This window comes from Gopherus flavomarginatus, chromosome 10 (assembly GCF_025201925.1).
Source record: "Gopherus flavomarginatus isolate rGopFla2 chromosome 10, rGopFla2.mat.asm, whole genome shotgun sequence".
NCBI lineage: Eukaryota > Metazoa > Chordata > Testudines > Testudinidae > Gopherus > Gopherus flavomarginatus.
In genome coordinates this window covers 23,920,643-23,944,153 of record NC_066626.1, presented here as the reverse complement: position 1 = coordinate 23,944,153, position 23,511 = coordinate 23,920,643, and the positions used below count along the sequence as shown (strand labels likewise).

The 23,511-nt window shown below is 41.2% G+C and overlaps 1 protein-coding gene and 1 long non-coding RNA gene across 2 annotated transcripts in view; one reads left to right on the top strand and one right to left on the bottom strand.

The window, feature by feature from the left end:
• The window catches only part of LOC127058987 (uncharacterized), a 253,128-nt gene that overhangs the window by 147,675 nt on the left and 81,942 nt on the right, over positions 1-23,511 (top strand). The gene's annotated exons all lie outside the window — the stretch shown is intronic.
• On the bottom strand, positions 730-20,518 carry FTCDNL1 (formiminotransferase cyclodeaminase N-terminal like). The gene is made up of 5 exons (XM_050969537.1): positions 20,404-20,518; positions 15,675-15,770; positions 13,569-13,721; positions 11,631-11,822; positions 730-1,169 (listed from the first exon to the last, which is right to left on the bottom strand). The coding sequence occupies exons 1-5, from the start codon at positions 20,516-20,518 to the stop codon at positions 730-732; spliced, it is 996 nt and encodes a 331-aa protein (XP_050825494.1).

Genomic DNA, 23,511 nt, shown 5'->3' with positions numbered 1-23,511 from the left:
AGACTAACAGACGTATTGGAGCATGAGCTTTCATGGGTGAATATCCACTTCGTTGGTGGACTCTTTGCTGCTTTTTCTAAAGATCGCCTTCTATAAATTCGACCTAATTTCCTCGTGTAGACATACCTATAGTCCCTCCGCTGGAATTGGCAGACAGCATTCAAATTTCAAACATTTTAAATGAGTGGAAAAACAACACATATTTAGTGAAAGATTTCCCCATTTTTTGACCAGCTCTACTAACTGCTTTCTTCCCAGACAAAAAGAAGAACGAACCCCTTCCACTGTCCCCTTACATTCAAGGCCCCACTTCCCCACACTCCAGACAAGCAATTTTTCCCCTGTCAGTGTGATGAAGCCTTGAACACTGACATGTGAGGTCCAACAGTTGGCACCCAGAGATGGTCAAACTATTGCTAGATGAGGGCCTGCAAACACCTGGATCTCAAGGAAGTGGGACAGTTGATCACTAGACAACCCATTAAAACCAACAGACCCCTAGAATCAGGCATGACAAACCATCTTTGGTTTTCTCTGTTAGTATATAACATCATCCACTGATCAGATCATGGGGGCAATCAATACACACTTGTAAGCATGAAATGGTTCCAACTTTGCAAATGTGCATTTGTGTCTCCCCACATAAACAAAATAATGTGGATTTCTTTAATTGGTAAGGGCCATAATTTCAACATACCATGATTCATAACTGCTGAGGTAAAATGGACATCACATGAACATGCCTCCCCTCATCCTCCAGAATTCTCTAATGCCTTTCTTTAATGCATATGTGGCACAGTGCTTACATTCCTCTGGAGTAAATCCAACTAAGGCTGTCCCGGCAGTATTTATTCCATAGTCGCTGGCCAATTTTTTAATTTGAGCCTCTGTAGATTGAGGGGATACATAAGAAAAAGTCTTCCCAAGAACACAGTACGAAATGTACCCAGAGTCTTCATGTGCAGTCATTGTATTGTCTTGATCTTCAAAGCTCTCCAGATTACAAGCTATTTCAATTTTCTCATTGTGAGGAAAAGCCATAGTCTGTACACCCTTTAAACCACGTGTATTGCTGCCTCGGATAGCACGTGCTATATCTTTTCCTATAGCCAGGTCTTGAGTGTCTATAGTCACATTGCAATTCATCACATAGGAGCTGGCTCCAACACCTATAACCAGCAGAAAAACAGATTGGTCAATTAGAACAATCCTCCTTATGAATTCCTGTGACTTTACCTCTGTATCTGTTTTCACATTTATAATGACCTGAGGCCAGATTCTGGCCTTGAATGTGTCCCAGTGATTCCAACTGACTTCAGTGAGAGCTCTGCAGGCACATTTGAGGCCAGATCATGTCCCCTAAGCAATTATTTTAAACTCATTTTATCTTTGTGATTCTATGCTCCTTGATTTTAATTCTGTGCTTAAGTTTTTCCTTTTATTCTCCAGTCCAATAACATTTCTTTTGTTCTGCTCCCTTACCCCAAGGTCTGCAAAAGTAGAAATCCCTTTGCAAGTGCAGAGAAACAGGCTTATTAAAACTGAACTAGGCACATTTATGCTTCCCATCACTCCCACATTCTGAAAGAATATTTCAGCTCCTAATGATGGGTCCCTGGGTCTAACTCTTGGGAATTCTGCGTGAATGAATTAGATTAGAATTGATTTTATCAATATTAAATTTCCCTCCTTTCAAAATGCAATGGATCAAACATTTATCCCAAACTCTTGCAGAAAGCAAATTAGATCAGAAAAGAAATGGAATATATATTTCCTTTTTTTGCCTGGTTAGAAATAGGTTGATGTTTTTTAGCTGCTGCTCTTACAGAGAAAATGTCAACTGTGGATCAACTCGATGAAATCTCTCAACTTTGAAAAGGTAATATACACCTTCCCCTAGTCAGCGACCACTACAAGCTATTTTGGCACCCACATTGTTTCAGGGTCCCAGTGTTATTCCTCACAGTTGTTCTGGATGCCATGCTTAACTACTGACTGGAGAAGCAGGCAACCTATTTTAAGGCTACTGCACAATCAAACATCTGCTAAGGGATATGATACTGTGTAGGACCTGGGGACCCCTTATGACCATGCCTCCCATTTAAGCCCCTTGTGCTTCAACCAATCTTGCTAAAATTGAGCACAAAACAAAACAAAAAAGTAAGACTTCACTACAAACAGGATCATTCATATGCATTTTGCTGGTTAACTATATTACAAAATAATTAAGCACTAATTCAACAAATTCAAAATAGCATACTAATTTAAAGCAAAAATTGTAAATACCCTAAAAATGGATTTTAAAATGATGAGTAAGTTTGCATTCATCCACTGACACTGCTGTTTCACTCCCTTCTTTTCAACTTTTGCAGTGGGCTAGAATTTTATTTTGTTCCACTTCACATTTACTGCAATTTTCAAATATCATGCAACAAACATCCTTGGCATTTACTTTACATGTCCTAATGACCAGGCACTATATGCCTGAATAGCACTTGTGTAGATCCTGACTATGTTTAGTTGATATTTATAATGCATGTTCTGGTGCTTGGATTACCTAGTATTTTCCCCCAATCATTCTCTGAGCAACCATGGCATTTAGCACACAGTAGGCCTAATTCTGCTCTCAGGGTATGTCTACACTACAGCAACACTGCTACGGCATTGCAGCTGTGCCACTATAGAGTGGATGCTTCCTATATTGACAGAAGGGGGTTTCCCATCAATGTAGGTAACCCACCTCTCTTAAAGGTGGTAGCTAGGTCACCGGAAGGATTCTTCTCTTGACCTAGCTTTGTCCAGGGTGGAGATTACATCGAACTAACTACATCATACAGGATGCAAACATTTTCACCACTCTAAGTGACGTAGCTAGATCAATACAATTTTTAGGTGTAGATCAGCCTCAGTTGCACTAAAGTATATCTGGCCTAACTTCTCTAAAGGTATTGGAATTCACTTTGATTGCATTTGGGATTGTCATGGTATAATCCCCACTCTGAACCTTAGCGTCCAAAAGATGGGGTACTAGCATGAATTCCTCTAAGCTCAATTACCAGCTTAGAACCTGTAGCGCTGCCACCAACCAGGAATTCCAGTGCCTGGTACACTCTGGTCCCCCCAAGACCTTGCCCGGGGACCCCCAAGACCCAGACCCTCAGGATCTTACCCCAAGGAAAGTAAACCCTTTCCCCCACCGTTGCTTCTCCCAGGCTTCCCCTCCCTGGGTTACCCTGGAAGATCACTGTGTGATTCAAACTCCTTGAATCACAAAACAGAGAGGAACATGTACCTTCCCCCCTCCTTCTCTCTTCCCCTCCCAGATTCTCCTTGAGACAGTAATCCTGGCACAGAGAGAAATCAGCCTCTCTCTCCCCCTTCCCTCCTTTCTCCCCACCAATTCCCTGGTGAATCCAGACCCAGTCCCCTGGGTCTCACCAGAATAAAAAAAACAATTAGGTTCTTAAACAAGAAAAGCTTTTAATTAAAGAAAGAAAAACAGTAAAAATTATCTTTGTAAATTTAAAATGGAATAGGTACAGGATCTTTCAGCTGTAGACACTGGGAACACCCTCCCAGCCTAAGTATACAAGTACAAATTAAAATCTTTTCAGCCAAATACCAATTTGAAATCCTTCCAGCCACATACACATTTGAACTTCTTCCAACCAAATACACATTTGCAAAATAAGAAAACAACCATAAACCTAACTCACTTTATCTACCTAGTACTCACTAGTCTGAACTTATAAGAGCCTGTATGGGAGAGATTGGAGAGAAACCTGGTTGCATGTCTGATCCCTCTGAGCCCCCAGAGTGAACAACAACCAAAACTAACAGCACAGCACAAAAACTTCCCTCCCTCAAGATTTGAAAGTATCCTGTCCTCTGATTGGTCCTCTGGTCAGGTGACAGACAGGCTTACTGAACTTGTTAATCCTTTATAGTCAAAGAGATATAAAGTGCTTCTGTGCTATTAACTTTTCTTATCTGTTTATGACAGGGATATTTCTTGTTTACCTCAATCTCTAGGAATGAATTTTTGTTTGCAAGAAGCAAATGTCTCAAATATTTATATTAATATTTATTTACACAAAGGTTCCGTCCACTTTATCTGTGTATCTGTCATCCAAAAACGAAATAGAAACATTGCCATGTGACTAAGGTGAGCTGTCACAGCGTGAAGAAACACATTAATGCTTGCTTTCAACAATTCATGAGCAATCCAAGGACTGCATTCTCCCCGCCCCGCCAACACACACATAAATAATAATAAAGTTTGAATGATTTATTTGTATTACAGTGATGCTTAGAGATCCCAATGAGATGGGGGCCTCATTGTGATAGGAGCAGTACACACATACAGGATAGTCCCTGTCCCAAAGTGCTGTCAATCTAAACAGACTAATGGTGGGAGAAGAAAGAGGCACACAGAGAAATGAATTGTCCTGCCAAAGGTTACACAGCAGGTCAGTGGTCAAGGCTATCAGAAGCCAGCTCTCCCAATGCCTAATCCAGAGCCCTATCCTAGATTCAAATGCAGCCCAAAACAATCAACCTGGTTATGACCAATCTGCAAACAACAACAAACAAGGCCAAATTCAGATAAATTATTCATTGCAAATATCTCTCCCTACTCTACTTATGTATCAGGGAAACGTACAAAGCCTAATGTCTCTCTCTGACAATTTTGCTGGTTTTTAAAAATTCTGAATCATGTACTGTGCAACTGGTGATCCAGTGGTACCACAAAGAACTCTACAGTTAACTGATAGTGATGTAAACTCTTTATGCCAGACTGTTTAAGAACAGAGAAAACAAATGCACTTAATTAAGATCTGATGTGTATTTTTCCCCCATACACAAATGCAATATTTGTGTTTGGGCACTGGCAGAAATGACTGTGATCTATGGTATTAAAGTCTGGTTTAAAGATGCTTGTGGCAGGCTTATGCCTGGAGCAACAAAAATTAAAATGTATTCAGACAAAACAACGGTGAAAAGTTCATTAGAAAAATAAAAAGCAGTGATCATAGAAGACAAACATGTATTCTTCTCTCAGAAAATTATTCACATATTATAACTTTTCTTAAACAGGATACAAACACTGTCATTCTCAATAAAGTCAAAGGCATTGAGAGTACTCTTTCCTCCCAGAAGTATACAAAGAGCTTTATTTTATCTGGAGGAGAGTAGATAACTCAGTAATGGTTCTGATTATTTTCCAAGGATGTTTTCAAATTAAATAAATTGGTAGTAAGTGGGCAGGGACACCCAGCTGGTTTCATGCACAAGCCTTAAGCATCAGGGAACTTTGGTTCAAGAAATCTAGATTAGACCAGCATAGAGTCCTGTGGCACCTTATAGATTAACAGTCGTATTGGAGCATGAGCTTTCGTGGGTGAATACCCACTTCGCGTAACGGACTGAATCCCCAATAGACCACCATACAACTGAGATGCTTTGGAGGAGCCCACAGTGAAATAGTAACATTGCGTGCTCCAGAATGAAGTATTTGACAGCATTGTAAAGGACATTTTGGAGGATTTGCTCACATTATATATGGCCATAGCCAGATCTACCAAAATTTTACTTGTCTGTAGTGCAGACACACACGCAGGCAATAACTGCGCCAGTGGTTTTTGAAGGGCATCCACTAGACAAAAGACAGCTGAACTAGAACATTCAAGAGTGTCAGTGACCGGATTCCAATATGAGTTATTTCTTGCTAGAATCACAAGTGAATAATCTGTACACTGGGGAAAGAGGAGATGGAGGAAGGGTCCATGGCACGTTTGCAAAGACATGCAGACACACTCTCTGATCCCTGTGCTGGCTGCTATCATGGATGGCTCTGTGGAGCAGCAGCTCAGCAGGGTTTTGGGGGAGCCAGGATTTGGGTGGATGGAAAATATCCACCCTGTCATCTTCCTGCTGCGTGTGGGTTTTTGGCAGTCATTTAGGCGTAGCATCCTGCCAGAACTGGGACGTTAGTATGGAGATTAATCTTACTGCTTCACAGTCAGCCTGAACAGAAATAAAACCCCACAAAACAGCACTGAGCTCTTGCCTCTCTTCCTCTGGCTAAAAAGCAAACTAGTCGGTTTGTTCCGTGATCAACTCTGCAGTGCTTCTAAAGAACAAAAATGAGCTGGAAACACACTAGGTACTGGCATGCAAATGAGCGGAACCAAAGACAGATTTGAAGCACAGCAGAGCAAAACTTTGGTGTGATGCCCCAAAGCAGATTAAATAGACACAGTTCTGGTTTTCAAGCACAACCTCAGGTGAAGCCGGTCAGCTGTATGCTCCTGCACCTCCCTCACTTGATGTTCCTTGACTTGGACCCAACTGTTTGCCTATACCATAGGGACAATGTATATTGCATAGATGTACGATTACAAAAGCCCTCTAACGTGTTGCACATTGTTAGTCCGTGTAGAACAGGGGTGAGCAAACTACAGCCTGCGGGCCAGATCCGGCCCCTTGGGGCTTTGGATCTGGCCCACAGGATTGCCATCCCTGTGGCACTGCAGGCCCCGTGCTGCTCCCGGAAGTGGCCAGCACCATGTCCCTGCGGCCCAGGGGGTAGGGCAGAAGGCTCCACATGCTGCCCTTGCCTGTGGGTCCCTCCCCCAAAGCTCCCATTGGCCAGGAACGAGGAACCCCGCACTCCCTCCTGCACCCTAACCCCCTGCCCCAGCCATACATTCATGGCCCTGCATGCAATTTCCCCACCCAGATGTGGCCCTCGGGCCAAAATGTTTGCCCACCCCGGCGTAGAAGCTGTTGGTGTGTGCTAAATGTTCCCTACTATGCTTTAACGTTGTTAGTTCTGTTTCATACAGCATTTCAAACTATGCTAAAGTGTAGTAGGGAACATTTAGCAGGAACCAGCAGGGTCTAATTGGACTAATTAATGTACAGTATGTCTGTGCTTTAGAACCCACATCTCCATGCACTGCGTTAGCCCAGCATGCAGGCAGAGCTCAAATGAAACCGAGATTTTGGAATCTGTTCAGCTGCCAAATTCAAAAGTAAAACTTGTGAGGCAAAAGTAAAGCCAAATCTGCTAATACTGCAGTTCTGGGAACAACCCTGGTGCCCCTTCTGTTCTGACTAGAGCTGAGGAGAAATTGTCAGGGGATAGGAGAGGCAGACTTTGTGAATTTGGGGTGGTTTCACTGAATTGTTTGTGACTTTTAAAATAAAACCTTTTGAAATTTCCTTCAAATTTGTATTTAAAAAAAAATATTAAAATTCTCAAAAAAATGTTTGGTTTGACCCAACATGAATTTTCCCCAAAACTTTTAAATCTGACAATTTTAAAAAAAAGTGTTAGTTTGACTAGAAACTAGATTTATTTTATTTTATTTTTCAGGGTTGCCAGCAAACCAAAAAATGTATTCTTCACCCTGCTCCAGTCCTGACCTACATGCGTGTGCTCAGAGCTCTCCTACCGTACACTCTGTAAGCAACAATTGTGAAATTTCCTCAGGTAGAGTTTCTAGGTCCTCACACAAGCGTGAATTTGATAAATTTGTATCACGCTGATGAACTCTGAAAGGATAAGCACACATGTCCACAGCTCACACCTGCCCTGAGTAATCACAGAAGCTATATATTGTGGCAATTCTAGGGGTGGCATTTCGGAAGCAATATAGGATAGGTGGCTTTCTCATGTGCACAGCAATGCCTATGGTGCCCTTCCATCTCAGTTCACTGCAGAGCGTGGTTCTGAGCTCGTGAATCAGGACAGAAAGTCTGACCATGCTTATACATTTCTATATTGTTTTCACTGATTTCAGCAGGAGAAGGCTCAAGCTCTATGCACTCTCCCTTACAAGAGTTTGGGAGTGCTCTCCCAGCTTGTCACTTGAATTCTTTATCAAGATTCAACTAAAAGCAGCAACAATTAAAGGCTTCTTTTGCAACAATTCTCCACAACTGGGAATTTACTGTCAGAGTTCAGGATGAATAGAGAGACAAGTCTATCCATTTAATCAACATGGATCGCGTGTAACTCATAGGGGTGAGGCCACTGCCTGGAGGTTGGTCAGATGCAGCACCTCCCTGATGCCCAATATAATCAGTGTTTAGATTACCTGTCATGGAGGAGGAGCAACTCTGTGATCTATTTTAAAAAGCACACATACCATTTACTGTCAACATACCAGGCTTCAGTGTTTAAATGACTGCATAAATGTTAAAAGGGTTTGGTTGTTATTTTTTAATATGGTGCTTATTTGTAGCCCTGAAAGTCATTATTAATAGATCTTCAACCGAGCTTTGGCAAGTCACTTCACTGACCTGTACATCAGTCTCCCCATCTATAAAATGGGAATAATGATGTGGACCTCCTCTGTAAAGCACTTTGAGAGCTATTCATTAAAAGCTCTATATAAGAGCTAGAGATTATTGTTATAATAAATAATAATAATAAAACATTCACAAAAGGAGGGGCACTGCCAGTTATTTCTAAAGTCTTCTCCTACTATCTACTTTTATTTGTAAAAACCATTTTGGAAACTTGAAACTGAAACCTGCATCTTTAATAACTTTTATCCTACATTGTGGGGATGTGGACTAATGTGTTATTGTACTTTTCACTGTAGGAGCTGGACAGATGGCACTGATTTTATATGTTAATCATTTAAATTGTAGAGAAAAAAATATAGTGGGGTTTAATGGGGGAATAAATATAACACACAAGTGACATTCACAGCAGCGATTCAAGTTCAGAAAAGAGCAGTGTCAACACTCCCCACCCAGCTCCCCACTGTTATTACTACCTATACAAGTCTCAACTTGGTCCCCAATCCTACAAACACTTATGCATATATTCAACTTTACACACATGAACAGTCTCAATGGGACTACTCACCTTCATGCTTCAGGGCTTCAGCCAGACACCTACAGGGATCAGGAAGGGATTACCTCCGCACCATGAAGTCGGGATATGTTTGTGTTTTTTTAAACTCCTTCCTCTGAAGGCCACACAGCTGGAAATGGGATATTGGACAGAGTGAGCCTGGGCTCTGAGGTGTTGTCACCAAGCATTCTCTCTCTCAGGTGCTTGGTGGGCTGGTTCTTGCTCACATGTTCAGGGTCTAACTGATCACCCTATGTGGGTTGGAAAGGAATTTCCCCCCAGGTCAGACTGGCCGTCATCTTGGGGTTATTTTGCCTTCCTCTGAAGCCACTGGGTGCGGGTCACTTGCCAAAATTAGCTGGGTCTCTCTCACTTAATCATTTCCCTGCCACTGCAGGGGCCTTGGACACTGGTGCACTTTGCTCCCTCCTATTCTCTGCCTGTAGCACCCGTGGGCAACAAAACTTTGGTCTCATTTGAGTTGTTAGGTTTAGTTGTGTGGGTGCAGGGTGGTGTTTGCAGACTGTAATATACAGGAGGTCAGACTAGATGAGCTGGTGTCCCTTCCGGCCTTAAACTCCATGACATTATAAAAAGAAGCAAGAGCACAAGTGCTTACAAGATCAGAATCTTAGGGCCTGACTCAGCAAGGTACATAAGCATGTGCAGAACTTTTAAGTGTGTGAGCAGCCCTACTGACTTCAGTGTGACTACTCACCTGCTTAAACTTAGGAACATGCTTAAGTACCTTGCTGAATCATGGCATCCATGGGGAAATCCAGCAATTGCCCGGAATATACCAAGCACTGGTGCTTTACAAATAAGTAAATAATCATAATAATACAAATATAAGTATTTTGTAGGCACAGACCTAATGTGGGATTTTCAATGGAACTTGAGCATCTAAGGGTATGGCTACACTTACAGTTGTACAGCGCTGGAAGTTACAGCTGTCTTCGTACAGCTGTGTAGGGAAAGCGCTGCAGTGTGGCCACACTGACAGCTACCAGCGGTGCAGTGTGGCCACATTTGCAGCACTGTTGGGAGTGGTGCATTATGGCAGCTATCCCAGTGTTCAAGTGGCTGCAACGTGCTTTTCAAAAGAGTGTGACAGAGAGCGTGGGGGAGACAGAGAGTGGATTTTTGGAGGTGACACTGTGTCAGCAGCTGCCTTGCAAGTTCTAAGGACTGGAAGATACACAACACCAACCTGCAATCAATTTAAAAGTTTCGAGCCCTTCCCCCACCCCTCTCTTATTCACTAAATGCAAATTATGCGCTCCTAAATAGCCTTCAGACTACATAAGAAGCTGCTCAACACAGACTCCCTCCTCCCCCTCTGCCGTGTGACTTCTCTCTTCAAGCAAACAGCTCCGAACCTTCCAAAGCAATTCCCCTGCCTGCCTGCGCTCAATCGAGCGAACAGGAGCTGTGTTTGTTTTTTAGATGAGCAGCTCGGGGGAGCTCGCAGTTCAGCCATTCTTCCAGTTTGTTGTGAGCAGGCATTCTGGGATACCTCCTAATACCCTGGAGGCCAATAACAGCGCTTTTGGTGGCCACACTTGATGAGCAGCGCTGCAATCGTTACACCACAAGCAGACCAGGTGTACAGCCAGCGCTGCAGCCAGGGAGTTGCAGCACTGGATGTGCCTTGCAGGTGTGGACAGTTACTAAGTTGCAGCGCTGTAAACCCACCACCAGCGCTGCAACTCTCCAGTGTAGCCAAGCCCTAACTCTTTAGGTTCCTTTCTAAACCCCAATCACATCACCAACATCCTGTATACAGACACAACATTCAGTTTCCTAGGTGCCCTTTTAATGGAGGATTTCACATCCCAGAAGGAAGAATATTCTTGTTCTTATCCTCCTCACTTTTTAGCTGAAGACACATAACCCAGTAAATTAAATCTGATAAACACAAGAGCTTGTATACAGACACATTTTAGTATGAAAAATACAGCCTTTATATTTGATTTTTAAATCATTTCTGCCTTGTAATACTGACTGTTTGTCTTGGATCTAGGTAACAATATAGTTGACTACCCCAATGTCTCCTTAAAGGCAGAATGATCAATGGGCAAACTTCCATAAAAACTTAAAAACTAATTGATGATTTAGCCAAAGTTATTTGCATATTTCTAAATGACCATCAGGAAAAGTAGCAGGGAAGAGAAATTCAAATGCTTAGGGAAGTCTCTCTCTCAGATTTCTTCTCAGAGAGCTGCTAGCTGAGAAAGCAGTGAAAAGTACCAGTCTTCATCATCTCTCAGTTCCAAGTACGCTTGTCTCATAAACATACAAGAGATGTAGAGTTCTGCTCCATTTTGAGAGTGCCACAAAACTGTTCAACAGCTTTAAAATAAGCTTCTTATGCTTACAACAATCTCTTTCTGTCACACTCTCCTCACAATCAGAATTTTTTAAAACCGATTCCCTCAATGGGGTTCTCATAGCATCATGAAGATTTATTGCCCTACATGTTTAAATCAGCTACTAAGATTTTCTCAATACATTCTATTACAGGGCAAATCCTGAGGTCCCTACTCAGGTACAGAGGTCAATGGAAGTTTCTCCTGAGTATGGACTGAGTAAAGGACTTCAGGATTTGGCCCTTTTACAGGGCCTGATCCAAAGCCCATTGAAGTAAGTGAGAGTCATTCCATTGACTGCAATGGGCTTCAGACCTGGCCCACAGTGAGCATTTTTAACCACATCAGATTCTATATTTTAGCCAGGTATTAAGCAATGCAGTTCCTACCTGTTAAACTGTATCTTTGGGAAGGCACAGCTCCTATATCAGCTTTAACTTCCATTGACTTGAAATCTCTCCCTTTAAACCAACCCAGCTGTTTTCTTCTCTGAACCAGACTTCGTTTCTCAGGTTGATCAGCTTGCCCAAAAAGAAACATACTGCATCCTGGGACACAAAGGGTCAAAATCTCAGCTATGCCTATAGAAATTTTTTTAAAAAGCACAACACTAATGATTAACTTTACAGCAAAACAGTTAGATTTGAGTTAATTGAATGAGACCAATGCAGTAAAAACAAATAACATGACAATGGAGGGATCAGAATCCACACCCTATCCATACTGAATGCCACTATAATGACCCATCATTCCAGTGCCACTCTGATCCAGTACTATATTTCCATATTCTACAAGGCCATATGCAGCAATGGTAGCATAAAGATTAGAATCTATAACCTCACAGCGACTTCCTACACCAGGATTAAAGCTCCCCAATTCACAGTGCCCTGAAGGAGCCATGCACATTGTGTTTAATTTTTGTTCAAGTGGTCCTAAGGCATCTACTCAGGATTATTTGCTTTCACTTCAAACTATTGCTTTTATGGTGGTTCTGTTTTAACTTTGGATATTTAGATTATGCATTCAGTGACTATGTCAAGGATAGCCTAAACCAAAATGAAAAGCTTGTTTGTACAGTAGTTTAAATAATGCTTATACTGTTATCACAAAAGCTTTCCTATAGATGTAGAACAGACAACACAGTGGTTACAATTGGATTTTTCACTGGGATTTTAGAGTAATAAAAAAGTGCATAAAGTCTGCAGTTTGGAATCCATTTACATTGACTGTGTATGCTCGACTTGCACTAATGTGTATCTTGTGTCTGCAAAGTCACTTAACATTCCCCTGAACTTTGTTTCTTTCAGGTCAGTTAGGGCACGTCTACACTGACCTTTGGAGCGATCGATCCAGCGCGTGTCAATTTGTTGTGTCGAGTGAAGATGTGATAAATAGATCGCGGAGCGCTCTCCCATTGACTCCGGTACTCCACTGGAGCGAAAAGTGCAGACGGAATCAACGGGGGAGTATCAGCAGTCAACCTACTGCAGTGAAGACACCGCGGTAAGTAGATCTAAGTACATCAACTTCAGCTACATGATTATTCATGTAGCTGAAGTTGCATAGGTTAGATCGATTTCCACCCCCACCCATCCCCCAGCGTAGACCAGGCCTTATTTAAGGCAGCTAGTGTGAAGGGATTTTAACCTTCCAACACTGAAACCTTGTACATGCTTCACTTTTACTACAGGTCAGAAACCCATCTCTATCTGAAGTGTCCACTCTAGCCGTGACACACAAAGGAAGAGTTCGAGTCTCAATCAAAGGACCTTGATTCCCAGGCCTTCAGGGACTGAGACTGCTGCAGAAGAAGGAGCACTGTTAAGTCACCTGCATAACATCACATGACAAATCACATGATGAATGCAAATAACATTGTTCAGTGTATTTCAGAAAGGAGCTCAGATATTGTGATGAGGGCAGGTACAAGAACCTGAATGGAATAGAATATTTTCACCCTAAAGAGTCCCAAAATGCTTTGCAAGTGAGCTACTCTGTCTAATGCAAAGTATGTCATGGGAAGTATTGCTGACCACAAGGTCATTGCTTTGACGCCCAGCATGGAGTTGCGTGGCTGTGAGAGCCAAATTTATCTAACCCCATTTTGGTTCAGGTTCCAATTCAGGAAAGCACTTAAGCACATGCTTAATGCACATGTTAGAATGTAAAGTGGTATAAACTGGTCATGTTAAAGCCTAGGGGAAGTTGAAACACGTACCTTTAAGCCTTATTCTAGACAAGGCCTGAGACAGAATTTAAGGAACAATATCAACCTTGCTCTTCGTCAACCCCATCAGCAGAATTGGGACTCTAAAACTTCCACTTACTTTGAGCCACTTTTCCACATTCCTCCACGCCTACATCCAAAAGAGGATAGATAGGAACTAAGTCCACTGCTCCAAGGCAAGGATGGATTCCTTCCTGAATAGCCATATCAATTGACCGGAAAGCCTCAGTGCAGGCAGCAATGACATAGTTGCCTAACAAATGCAAAATAGACAATTAGGGATCAGTCAAACCTGAATAAAACACTGAAGATTAGTCAGAAGGACACTTCTGTTCTGAATCACATGAAGGGATTCTATTTGAAAACACAACTAATTTAAAACCAAATAAAAGAGACAGGAAAGTTAAAATTACACTCAGCTTCTTGCTCCAGGACTAAAGTGATGCACATAATCTCTTTCTAATTCACTTTACACATTAATAGCACCATTTCCCCCCGCTGATCTTAGAAGAGATGTGTTGACAAAATGTCAAGGTCCTGTAACTCTTAGAAATGTGCTTACCTCAATAAAGCTGTGCATTAAACACAGAAATGGACTAAAAAACATTTGGAATGAAATAAAAATCTCATCACAAGGCAATTAATTTTGTATCCTGCTGTTTCTGGTTTCAGACCAAACTCAGTAACAGTTTATTTTATTGAAGTACTGAATGCTAAAATGTGTAATATTTGCTGCTGTTTACATTCTCATTCTGTTTTCTACTCAAAATACTGTTTTCACTTACATGTCAAATATCTGGATAGCGCCTTTTTAAGGGGGAAAAGGGAGTCTTTTTTTATTTCTCCATCATAGTTAAAAACAAAATTAAAAATCATGTTAAGGGGACTGTGCGACAACAATGTACTTACTTACCACATCATTTATTAAATAAACATAGCACTTAATAGAGGAAATTAATACGTAAGAGGAAAAATCTAATATTGGTCAGAATGTGTATATTATGTGGGTAAAGTAAGAAATGTATTCTCCTCAAAATAATCTTATCTATACAAAATAAAAACCCAGGAGCATTTTCTTGTTAAGGAAACTGTTAAATGGGAACTATCAATTGATGTATTTTTACAACAAATTTTTGGAAAAAGAATTTACAATTGCTCTTTTATTTTAGAATAATATTGTATATGTGGTTTCATAAAAAAGTGTATAATATAATTTATAGTAAACTTATTTATGTGAACTAGCATTAGAAATTGATCAACATGGAATATTAATGAGAACATATTAATTTATGTTTCTTTTTCAGAAGGGCACTGTGCTGTGTTTATATTCTGAGATTTCTAATGGAAGAACGGTATTCATCTGGGGTCAGAGTTAAGCTTGTTGTGATGTATGACTAAGTAAAATGAAAGTAAAAAGCACAAAAACACATCCTTTTTTGAAACAAAAGGAAATTCTGCCTGGTGATGGTGTAAAGATTAGTGTAAAATATCACTGTAAACTTAACCAAATTGCTAAATAAATAAGTCTGATCATGCTAACAAGGAAACCACAGATAATTCTGTTTTTAAAGAAATGGCATTATATAGTTTTAAGAAAGCATCAGTCTCAAGTAACTTTAGAAATATATACCACTTTTAGTTATTCGGATATCCAAACGAGATCCATGTTAACTTCACATCAAAAGCTCTGAATAACTTCCTTTGAAGTGTATAAACAAAATGGATATCCATTTTGGAACTGAGCTTGCAGGTAACTCTTACCAAATGTAATCTGAGTGTAACCATTCTTTTCATGGAGTGATCCACTGGTTTTCCCACTGGAACAACAGAAACCTTATTTATTTAGCAGGACATTTTTAGAGGCATGAAGGAGAACTGAAGGAGAGCTACTATCCATTTGTGTGTGTGAAAATCTCCTCAACAATTTGCTAGAGTTCACATGGTTATTTTCCAAGGAGCTTTATACCATCACTAGGCAGTTTTCCCATTTTAAAAACGGTGTGTTTGAGGCTTGCTACTTACAGAATGTTCAATTCCAACTCCCAATTTATCCAGGAAGCCTCCAGGTAGTTACAAAGGGCAGGAAACCAGAGATGAGCCCTGCCTTTCCCCAGTCAGTCAAAGCAGAAGTTATGTGGAAGTTCACAGAAAGCAAGAGGATTTTTGAAGTGTAAAAATATTTAAACAACATAACAGATCCTCTTACCTAACATATCAACGGGAGCTGCTATGGTTATGACTGATCTGTTGTAATTATAATCAGAAAATATATTAAATACTGTGGCTTGAGAATGTTTGTGTCCTGTGAGAGGAAAAACAAGAAATTTCAGACTTTTCATACATATCAAATGGCAGATGTTTAAGGGCTTGGCTACACTCAAAACTCCAAAGCGCTGCCATGGGAGTGCTCTCTCGGCAGCGCTTTGAAGTGCGAGTGTGGTCGCGGCGCCAGCTCTGGGAGAGAGCTCTCCCAGTGCTGCAGGTACTCCACCTCCCCATGGGGATTAGCTTACAGCGCTGGGAGCTGCGCTCCCAGCGTTGAGGCACTGTTTACACTGGCGCTTTGCAGCGCTGTAACTTGCTGCGCTCAGGGGTGTGTTTTTTTCACACCCGAGCGAGAAAGTTGCAGCGCTGTAAAGCGCCAGTGTAGCCAAGGCCTAAGACCCCGATTCACCAATCACTTAAGCATGTGCCAAACTTTATGGGGCTTAGGCACATGGTTAAAGTTAAGTTTTTAGGGCCCATCTCCTCAAAGGTATTTAGACATCTCATTGTCTTTGTATCTAGGCCTAAGTGCTTTGCTAAACAGGGACAGACTTAAACATGTCATTACATACATACTTTGATGAATAGAGGCCTAAATTATTCTCTCTCTTTATTTAGAGTATTCTTGATATGTGTATTGAAACCTTCAGGAGCTCCAGTCTGCTACCAAAGAGTTTGTTCCTCACGCACATAGTCCATTGACTTCAACGGGACTGCTTGTATGAATAAGGGTGCAGGAGTGAACTTCCCAGGCCTGATTCTGCAAGTCCCTCAATGCCTCCTTCTGAAGGCTTCCCCACTGACATCAAGTGCTGAGGGGACACCAATGGGAATTGTGGGATCAGCGTCGCACAGAAAGCACTCTGCACGATCAGGACCATACTCTATAGCTCTACTCCATTTGAATTTAATCCTACTTTAACCCCCCACCTTACAAACGGCACTAACACAGAGCTCTGAGCCTGCACAGCCTGAGTCCCACTGAGGCCACTAACACTCTGTGCTAGATAACTATTTGCAGGATTAGGACCTTATTTTGTGTAGCATCTAATACCAACTATGTCCCAACACACTTTGGAGAACGAAAGGCTACAGGAGAAAGGACCCTGGTATAAATTACTGAAAACCATGGTGCAAAGATGTGGTAGGAGGCCAAATTCTGACCCCATCTTTGTGGTTGCAGCTCTCATCAAAGCTAATGGGAGCTGCCTGTGTGCATGTGAAGGCAGAATTTGGCCCTCTGGTGAATAAATTATAACATCCAGACAAAAGGCCAGAATGAGAGGAATAGAGAAACAGATGCAAATATTTTAGGAGTCATATCCACATTACCACTGCCAGACAAACCATAGAATATAGAAGTGCTTATGAGCTAAGCATCAGCCTAAAATTTTAGCCTAAAGGGCCTGATCCAAAGCCCAATGAAATCAATGGGAGTCCTTTAGAACAGCTTTAATTGAATTTCCTGAGTTATGTTGATTTACATCAGTCACCTTGAAGCTATTTAACACACACGTTTTTCTTGTTTAATTGAAAAAATTACAAAAAACACAAAAATCTCTTTTCTTAACAATTAAACACTAAATTCCTTATCACCTCACACCTATTATTTCTGTGGTGAAAAAAAACCAGAAATGAGATCCTGCTATTTTAATAGTTTTTCAACATAGCTCCCGATGGGAAAAAAACATGAATGTATTTTTCAATTTGAAAAGCTTTTAGTCTCATTTTCATCCTATCCAACTGAGTAAATTGCTGAAAGAATAAAACATTCTTTCCTGAATGTCCATATAGAAAAAAAAAGATGGCTGGCAAACAGAGCTGTCAGCAGAAGTAAATTGTTTGATATTTGTAATGGAGTATAATAGCTATAATTCCATTTGAACTATTGCCACTAATAAGCTAATAAAACTATGACTCAAGACCTAGCCATCCATCAGTGTTTGGCTGGCGCATATTTCTTTGTACACGCATTTAATCACAGAGCCAAGTAACTTTAAGTGTTGCTGTTTCTGAAAACGATGAGCCAGAACTGGCATTTTCTCTCTGTTAACAGCAAAAAAACTACAGCTGCATATCAACTCCTAAGGAGTTTTCTTCAGCATTTAACAGGTGTTTTCACAGATACTCCCATCTTCTTCCAAAATGCAAGCCAGTATTTAAATGCACAGAGATCAGAAAACAGTTTGAAAGAGAATACAAAAAGAAATGTTAAAAATCAATGCAACCGAGTGGCATGCTTAATATGCATATATGTAGACAGTAAATTCTTTAGGACAAGGAGCATAGCTTTTAAAAAGTCTTTGAAAAGTGCCATGCTGTGTTCTGGCTGCTATATAAACATTTAATCATTAAGAATTAATTCACAGGTTACTTGGCTGTGGGGCTAATGCTGTCTATAACTAGACATCAAAACACCAGTTAGGTAAAAACCAAACTGCTTTATTATAAATGGTTTGATTAAAACAAATATATATAACAACATATGCATTTTCTCAGACCAAGAAAATTAAACAGCATTTTTCATATTCTGGATTGTTTGTTCATGTTCCTAGCAAAAGCATCTGATTAGCAAAGATGCTATGAGGCAATGAAACATAGCTGACTCCAGCTGACTCTTTGACTGCACTAAAGTTTACCCTCTCAATGGCACACATTCCTCCCACGAACTATGGGTGCATTTCCTCTCAAAGGTGAAATTCACCTCTCTGCAGACAGCCAGCACAACATATATGCACACCACAAACTCTAATTCGAGGCACCTTAGAGACTAACAAATTTATTTGAGCATAAGCTTTCGTGGGCTACAGCCCACTTCATCAGATGCATGCAGTGGAAAATACAGTAGGAAGATATATATATATAGATACACACACACACACACACACACACACACACACACACACACACACACACACACACACACACACACACACACACACACACACACACACACCATGAAGCAATGGCTGTTACCATACACACTCTAATGAGAGTGATCAGTTAAGGTGAGCTATTACCAGCAGGAGAGAAAAAGACTTTTTGTAGTGGTAATCAAAATGGTCCATTTGCAGCAGTTGACAAGAAGGTGTGAGGAACAGTATGGGCTGTAGCCCACGAAAACTTATACTCAAATAAATTTGTTAGTCTCTAAGGTGCCACAAGTACTTCTGTTCTTTTTGCGGATACAGACTAACATGGCTGCTACTTTGAAACCTGTCTAATTTGAGAGTTTACATGGGATTTAAGTGGTGCATAGGCCTTAGGCTGACTCTCTGCAAAGGGACATATTTAGCTAACAATGCATATCTACATTCAATACAATCAACCAGGTAGGGTGACCAGATGTCCCATTTTTATAGGGACAGTCCCGTTTGGGGGGATTTTTTCTTATATAGGTGCCTATTAACCCCCACCCCCTGCCCTGTTTTTTCACAGTTGCTATCTGGTCACCCTACAATCAGATATTTCTGACCAAAATCATGGTGTCAAACTCCCCCTAAGGTACACAGGCAGACTTCTGCAAAGTCCAGATGCCCATGGGCTCTTCTCCTCCCCTCCCTAGGGAGTGTTACACAGTACTACACCCTGCTCTCTATCAGCCAAGCCAGCGCTGCTGTACTGCAGCCACTAGGGAGAGAGGGAGCTTGCAATAACTGGCTGAGAGTGGAGAGTCTCTGCCAGGCTCATCAGAACAGTTAGAGGATGAGGAGAAAGACCTGAAGGAAAGAGGGAGGGAGGAACAAAAGATAAAATAAACTGCAAAAAAAAAAAAAAAAAAAAAAAAAAAAAAAAAAAAAAAGTAAGATACTTTTTTCCCGCCTTTCTGTCTTGTTTTGTAAGTAAGGGACAGTAGAGGGCAGTGAATGCATGGGAAAGAGAACAGACAGAGACAAAGGTGAGACTGTGCTTCCCTTCTCCCCAAGAGGTTTTCCCAAGCACCAGTCTTAGGGAGGAAGAATGGTGTTCAGGTAAAGCCCAGGAGATCTATTTGTGATGCTGCCATTGACTGAATGCATGACTGGGAGTAAATCACTTAACCTGTCTCTGAGTCTTAGTCTCCCCTGCCCTCTAAAATAAGGATAATACTACCCACCTATCCCACAGGAGGTATGTGGTTCACCTCAAGTGTGTAAGCACTTTGAGACCCTGCCTTGGGAGGGGCTATAAAATGCATTTTATTACTAATCCATCATGAGGCCATCAGCAAAAACTATCTGTGTGACAACAGGCCACATAGGTACAGGTCATAGGTTCTCAAGGTGTGTGTGTGTGTGTGTGTGTGTGTGTGTGTGTGTGTGTGTGTGTGTGTGTGTGTGTGTGTGTGTGTGTGTGTGTGTGTGTGTGTGTGTGTGTGTGTGTGTGTGTGTGTGTAACCAGATTCATGTGTTCCCTTTTTCTCTTGTAACTCTGGGTCATAGTACAGAAATGGTTGAGAAACACCAGTATAGATTTTTTCTTTGGTGCCCCCTGCAGAAATATAATGTGCTGGAAAAACATTAGGAAAAAAGAGCCAAGCAGCAAAAAAGAAAAACGACCATAAATTGAGAACATCACCCAAAAAAGTTAAACTATTGTAATAATTTATCTCAAGGATAACAGAGCATGCAATTTAATAAACATCATATTGAAATGCTCCTATTCCAACTTATTCTGTTTGCTGCTCTTACCATTATCATCATAAAGTGCAGCTTTAGCTATTTTCTCAACAATGTCTTTTTTTCTGGCTTCTGAAATGTTAAGTAAACAGGCAGCCAGATGAAAGCCCACTTTGGTGGAAGACATTTTCACTCTCTGAAACAGAAACATAAGAAAATATTTTCTTCTCTCATCCTCATGCTTTCACTCTTGCTCATGTTTTCATTTCTGGACTTCTTTTTTAACCCATATACTTAAAAAAAGGACAATTATTTGGTAACTAGGCAACCAATCCTGCATAAATTTTCACCTCAGCATCTTCTTTTCACAAGGAGGAATGAAATCTTGAGGTTTACTTGAGAAGCCATTACATGTTGCAATAGCCATGCACACATCATCAGTTTAGCAGCAAACTCAGTACAAACACTCAAGCTATTAAAAACTGGACTATGCCATAAAATTGAAATTATTTGCCATTCAGTGCAGGTGGAAATGAGGAGTGTGCCAGGTTATCTCAAGGACCTTTTATGAGCTTACTCACACTTCACTGGCATCAGATTTAAACATTTTGTTAAAGCTAATGTTAAAAAATTATATAGTACACAGGTAAAGAAAGAAGTGTCTGCACATCCGGGTATAGTGCTTAGATTATCCACAAACACAAAGTTTGTTTTTAAAATCATAAGATACGTACAGTCCATAATCAGCAATAACCCAAATTTAGGTGAATAAATTGAATTACACACGACTGAAATACTATCCAGGCTAGGCACAAAATGTTGGAGAAGGGACAGTGGGTTAAAGAAGTTAACCATCCATGACTTCACCTTGAACCAATACATTTCAAACGCTTCATTACCTACCACAGAAAGATTAGTATTTAAATATCAGTTAGAATGAACAGACATCTAAAGCTTTTATTCTACTGGATAGGCGCTCTTCTCTTTTAGTTGTGAAGTACTGTATGTAGTTAGACAGCTGCCACCTTCCATAACAGAGGAGACTGCATTTCAGTGTCAGGTATAGTGATTTTATATATAGCTGGATAGATATAAATCTCTCTCTCTCTCCAGTCCAAGTTCTGCCCTCAGATGTGGCCAACTTGTAAGCCATACCGTAAATTTCATGGCATGCATTGAGCTCTTCCAATGGAAGACTTTACACCTGCATAAGTGTCAGTCGTTATTATTGTGGCCTTTCCTAAGCACTCTGGCCAACAATGTTTGCATCATGATGGACACACATTTGAAAACAAAATTTGTGTCCCATACTATGGCAATAATACTTTTAGTTAGTATTGGTGATTGTTACTGACAGATCTGCAGTGTTTTGTGAACCCTATTAGAAGTTAATGACTAACCTGGAGAAGCACCAGGTTAGGGCAGATAAGAATCAGATTTTCATGTTATAGAAAACAATCAAAAGTCTATTAATCTATACAAATTAAAGACTTACTCCTGCAAACTAATCCAATCTGATGGACCCAGGCACCTTCATGAATTCAGTAGGGTTCCATGCAGGTGCCAGGGTCTGCCCACATGGATCAGCTTCCAGGATCTGAGCCTGAGCTTTTATACAAATATGAATACTAATAAAGTGCCCTAAACCTTTGTAACCAGATAAAACAGCCGGCACTACTTTTATAAAGCAGAAAACTTCTGCCGTTCACTTGTTTTCATTGTGTTTGTATATTTTAAGCTCTTTTATCTGGCATTTAGAGCAACCCCTAAGGGTATGTCTACACTGAGGGTGGAAGCAAGCCTCCCCGTCCAGGTAGGCAGACTGGAGCTAGTGGGGCTGGAACAAGACAGCTAAAAATAGCAGTCTGTAGACTGCTGGTGGCGCTGCTCAAGCCCACCCAACCCTCTAGGCTAGAGAGCCAAGTCACAACTCCCGTACTGCTATTTTTAATACGCTAGCTGGTGCCCCACTTGCAGGAGTTTGCCTTCCTGGGCTGGGAGACTCACTTCCAGCTGCAGCGTAGACAGATCTTTTCAGTGCAAAATACAGGGCTTAATTCCCCATGATCCCACCTCTCATTCTAAGTCTGGATCTCCCCTGGATCTGAATTGCTCAAAAAGGTGCTGGAAAATCTACCTCCACCGCAGGAACTGAAATAACCAGCTGCACAGAGGAACTAGGAGTATTTTGTTTATGCAGCATGTTCATATTTTTCCCCACTGGAAATAAAACTGAGAGAATCAGTTATAGAACATTTGTTCACATACAATACATACAATAATAATTTTAAGCTTACACAGACTACCAGTTAATATTTTGCATATCTACAGTGCCTTCTATCCAAGGATCTCAAAACTTATTATAAACAGGCTTAAGCATTTCCAGGACCAGAGCCTTAAACCTCACAAAGCCCTGTGAGGCAGGGGAGTATTGTCCTCATTTTGCAGATGGGGAACTGAAGCACAGCAGAGTTACACAATTTTGCCCAACTGTAAGTGAATAACAAAGCAGAGCATAGTTCCAGCTTTGCAGCTGATGTCCATGTTGCCAATTTTTGCTAATTTTATCATGAGTCTTGCAATATGTGGTGTTTTTCTAAATCTCCAGCTCCTGGAACCAAGTGATTACAGTAACTCCTCACTCAAAGTCATCCCGGTTAACGTTGTTTCATTGCTGCAATTAGAGAACATGCTTATTTAAAGTAGTGCAATGCTCCCTTATAACATTGTTTGGCAGCCACCTGTTTTGTCCACTGCTTGCAGAAAGAGCAGCCCGTTATGGCTAGCTGGTGGGGGCTTGGAACCAGGGTGGGCCGGCAGCCCGCCTATCAGCTCCCCACTCCCCTAAGTTCCCTGTGTGGCAGCTGCCCAATTGTCCTATCAATTGCCAGACAGTCCAGCTGTTCCTCCCCCCACTGCCATGTGCTGCTCCTGCCCTCTGCCTTAAAGCTGCTCCTGGGAGCCTCCTGCTTACTGGGGGGTGGGCGGGGGAGAACAGTGCAAATGTCAGGGTGTCCCCCTCCCCACTGCTGCTTTACCCCATCCAGAGAGTGGGCGGGACACGACAGGCCTCAGGACGGAGGGAGCTTGCTAGTAGCAGCTGCAATCTCAACTTGCAGATCTACTTAAAAGGGCAGTGTACTTAGAGTGGGGTCGCCATACTTACAGGGGCAATGTGCA

Bases quoted from the DNA above. Each gene is read 5' to 3' on its own strand.
- FTCDNL1 (XM_050969537.1), bottom strand. From the start codon at position 20,518: ATGTCTTCCACCAAAGTGGGCTTTCATCTGGCTGCCTGTTTACTTAAC. The intron at 13,722-15,674 runs GTAAGAGGATCT...TGCATTTGTTAG, and splicing joins AGCTCCCGTTGATATGTTAG to GCAACTATGTCATTGCTGCC. The intron at 11,823-13,568 runs GTAAGTGGAAGT...AAATTTCTATAG, and splicing joins ATGTGGAAAAGTGGCTCAAA to GCATAGCTGAGATTTTGACC.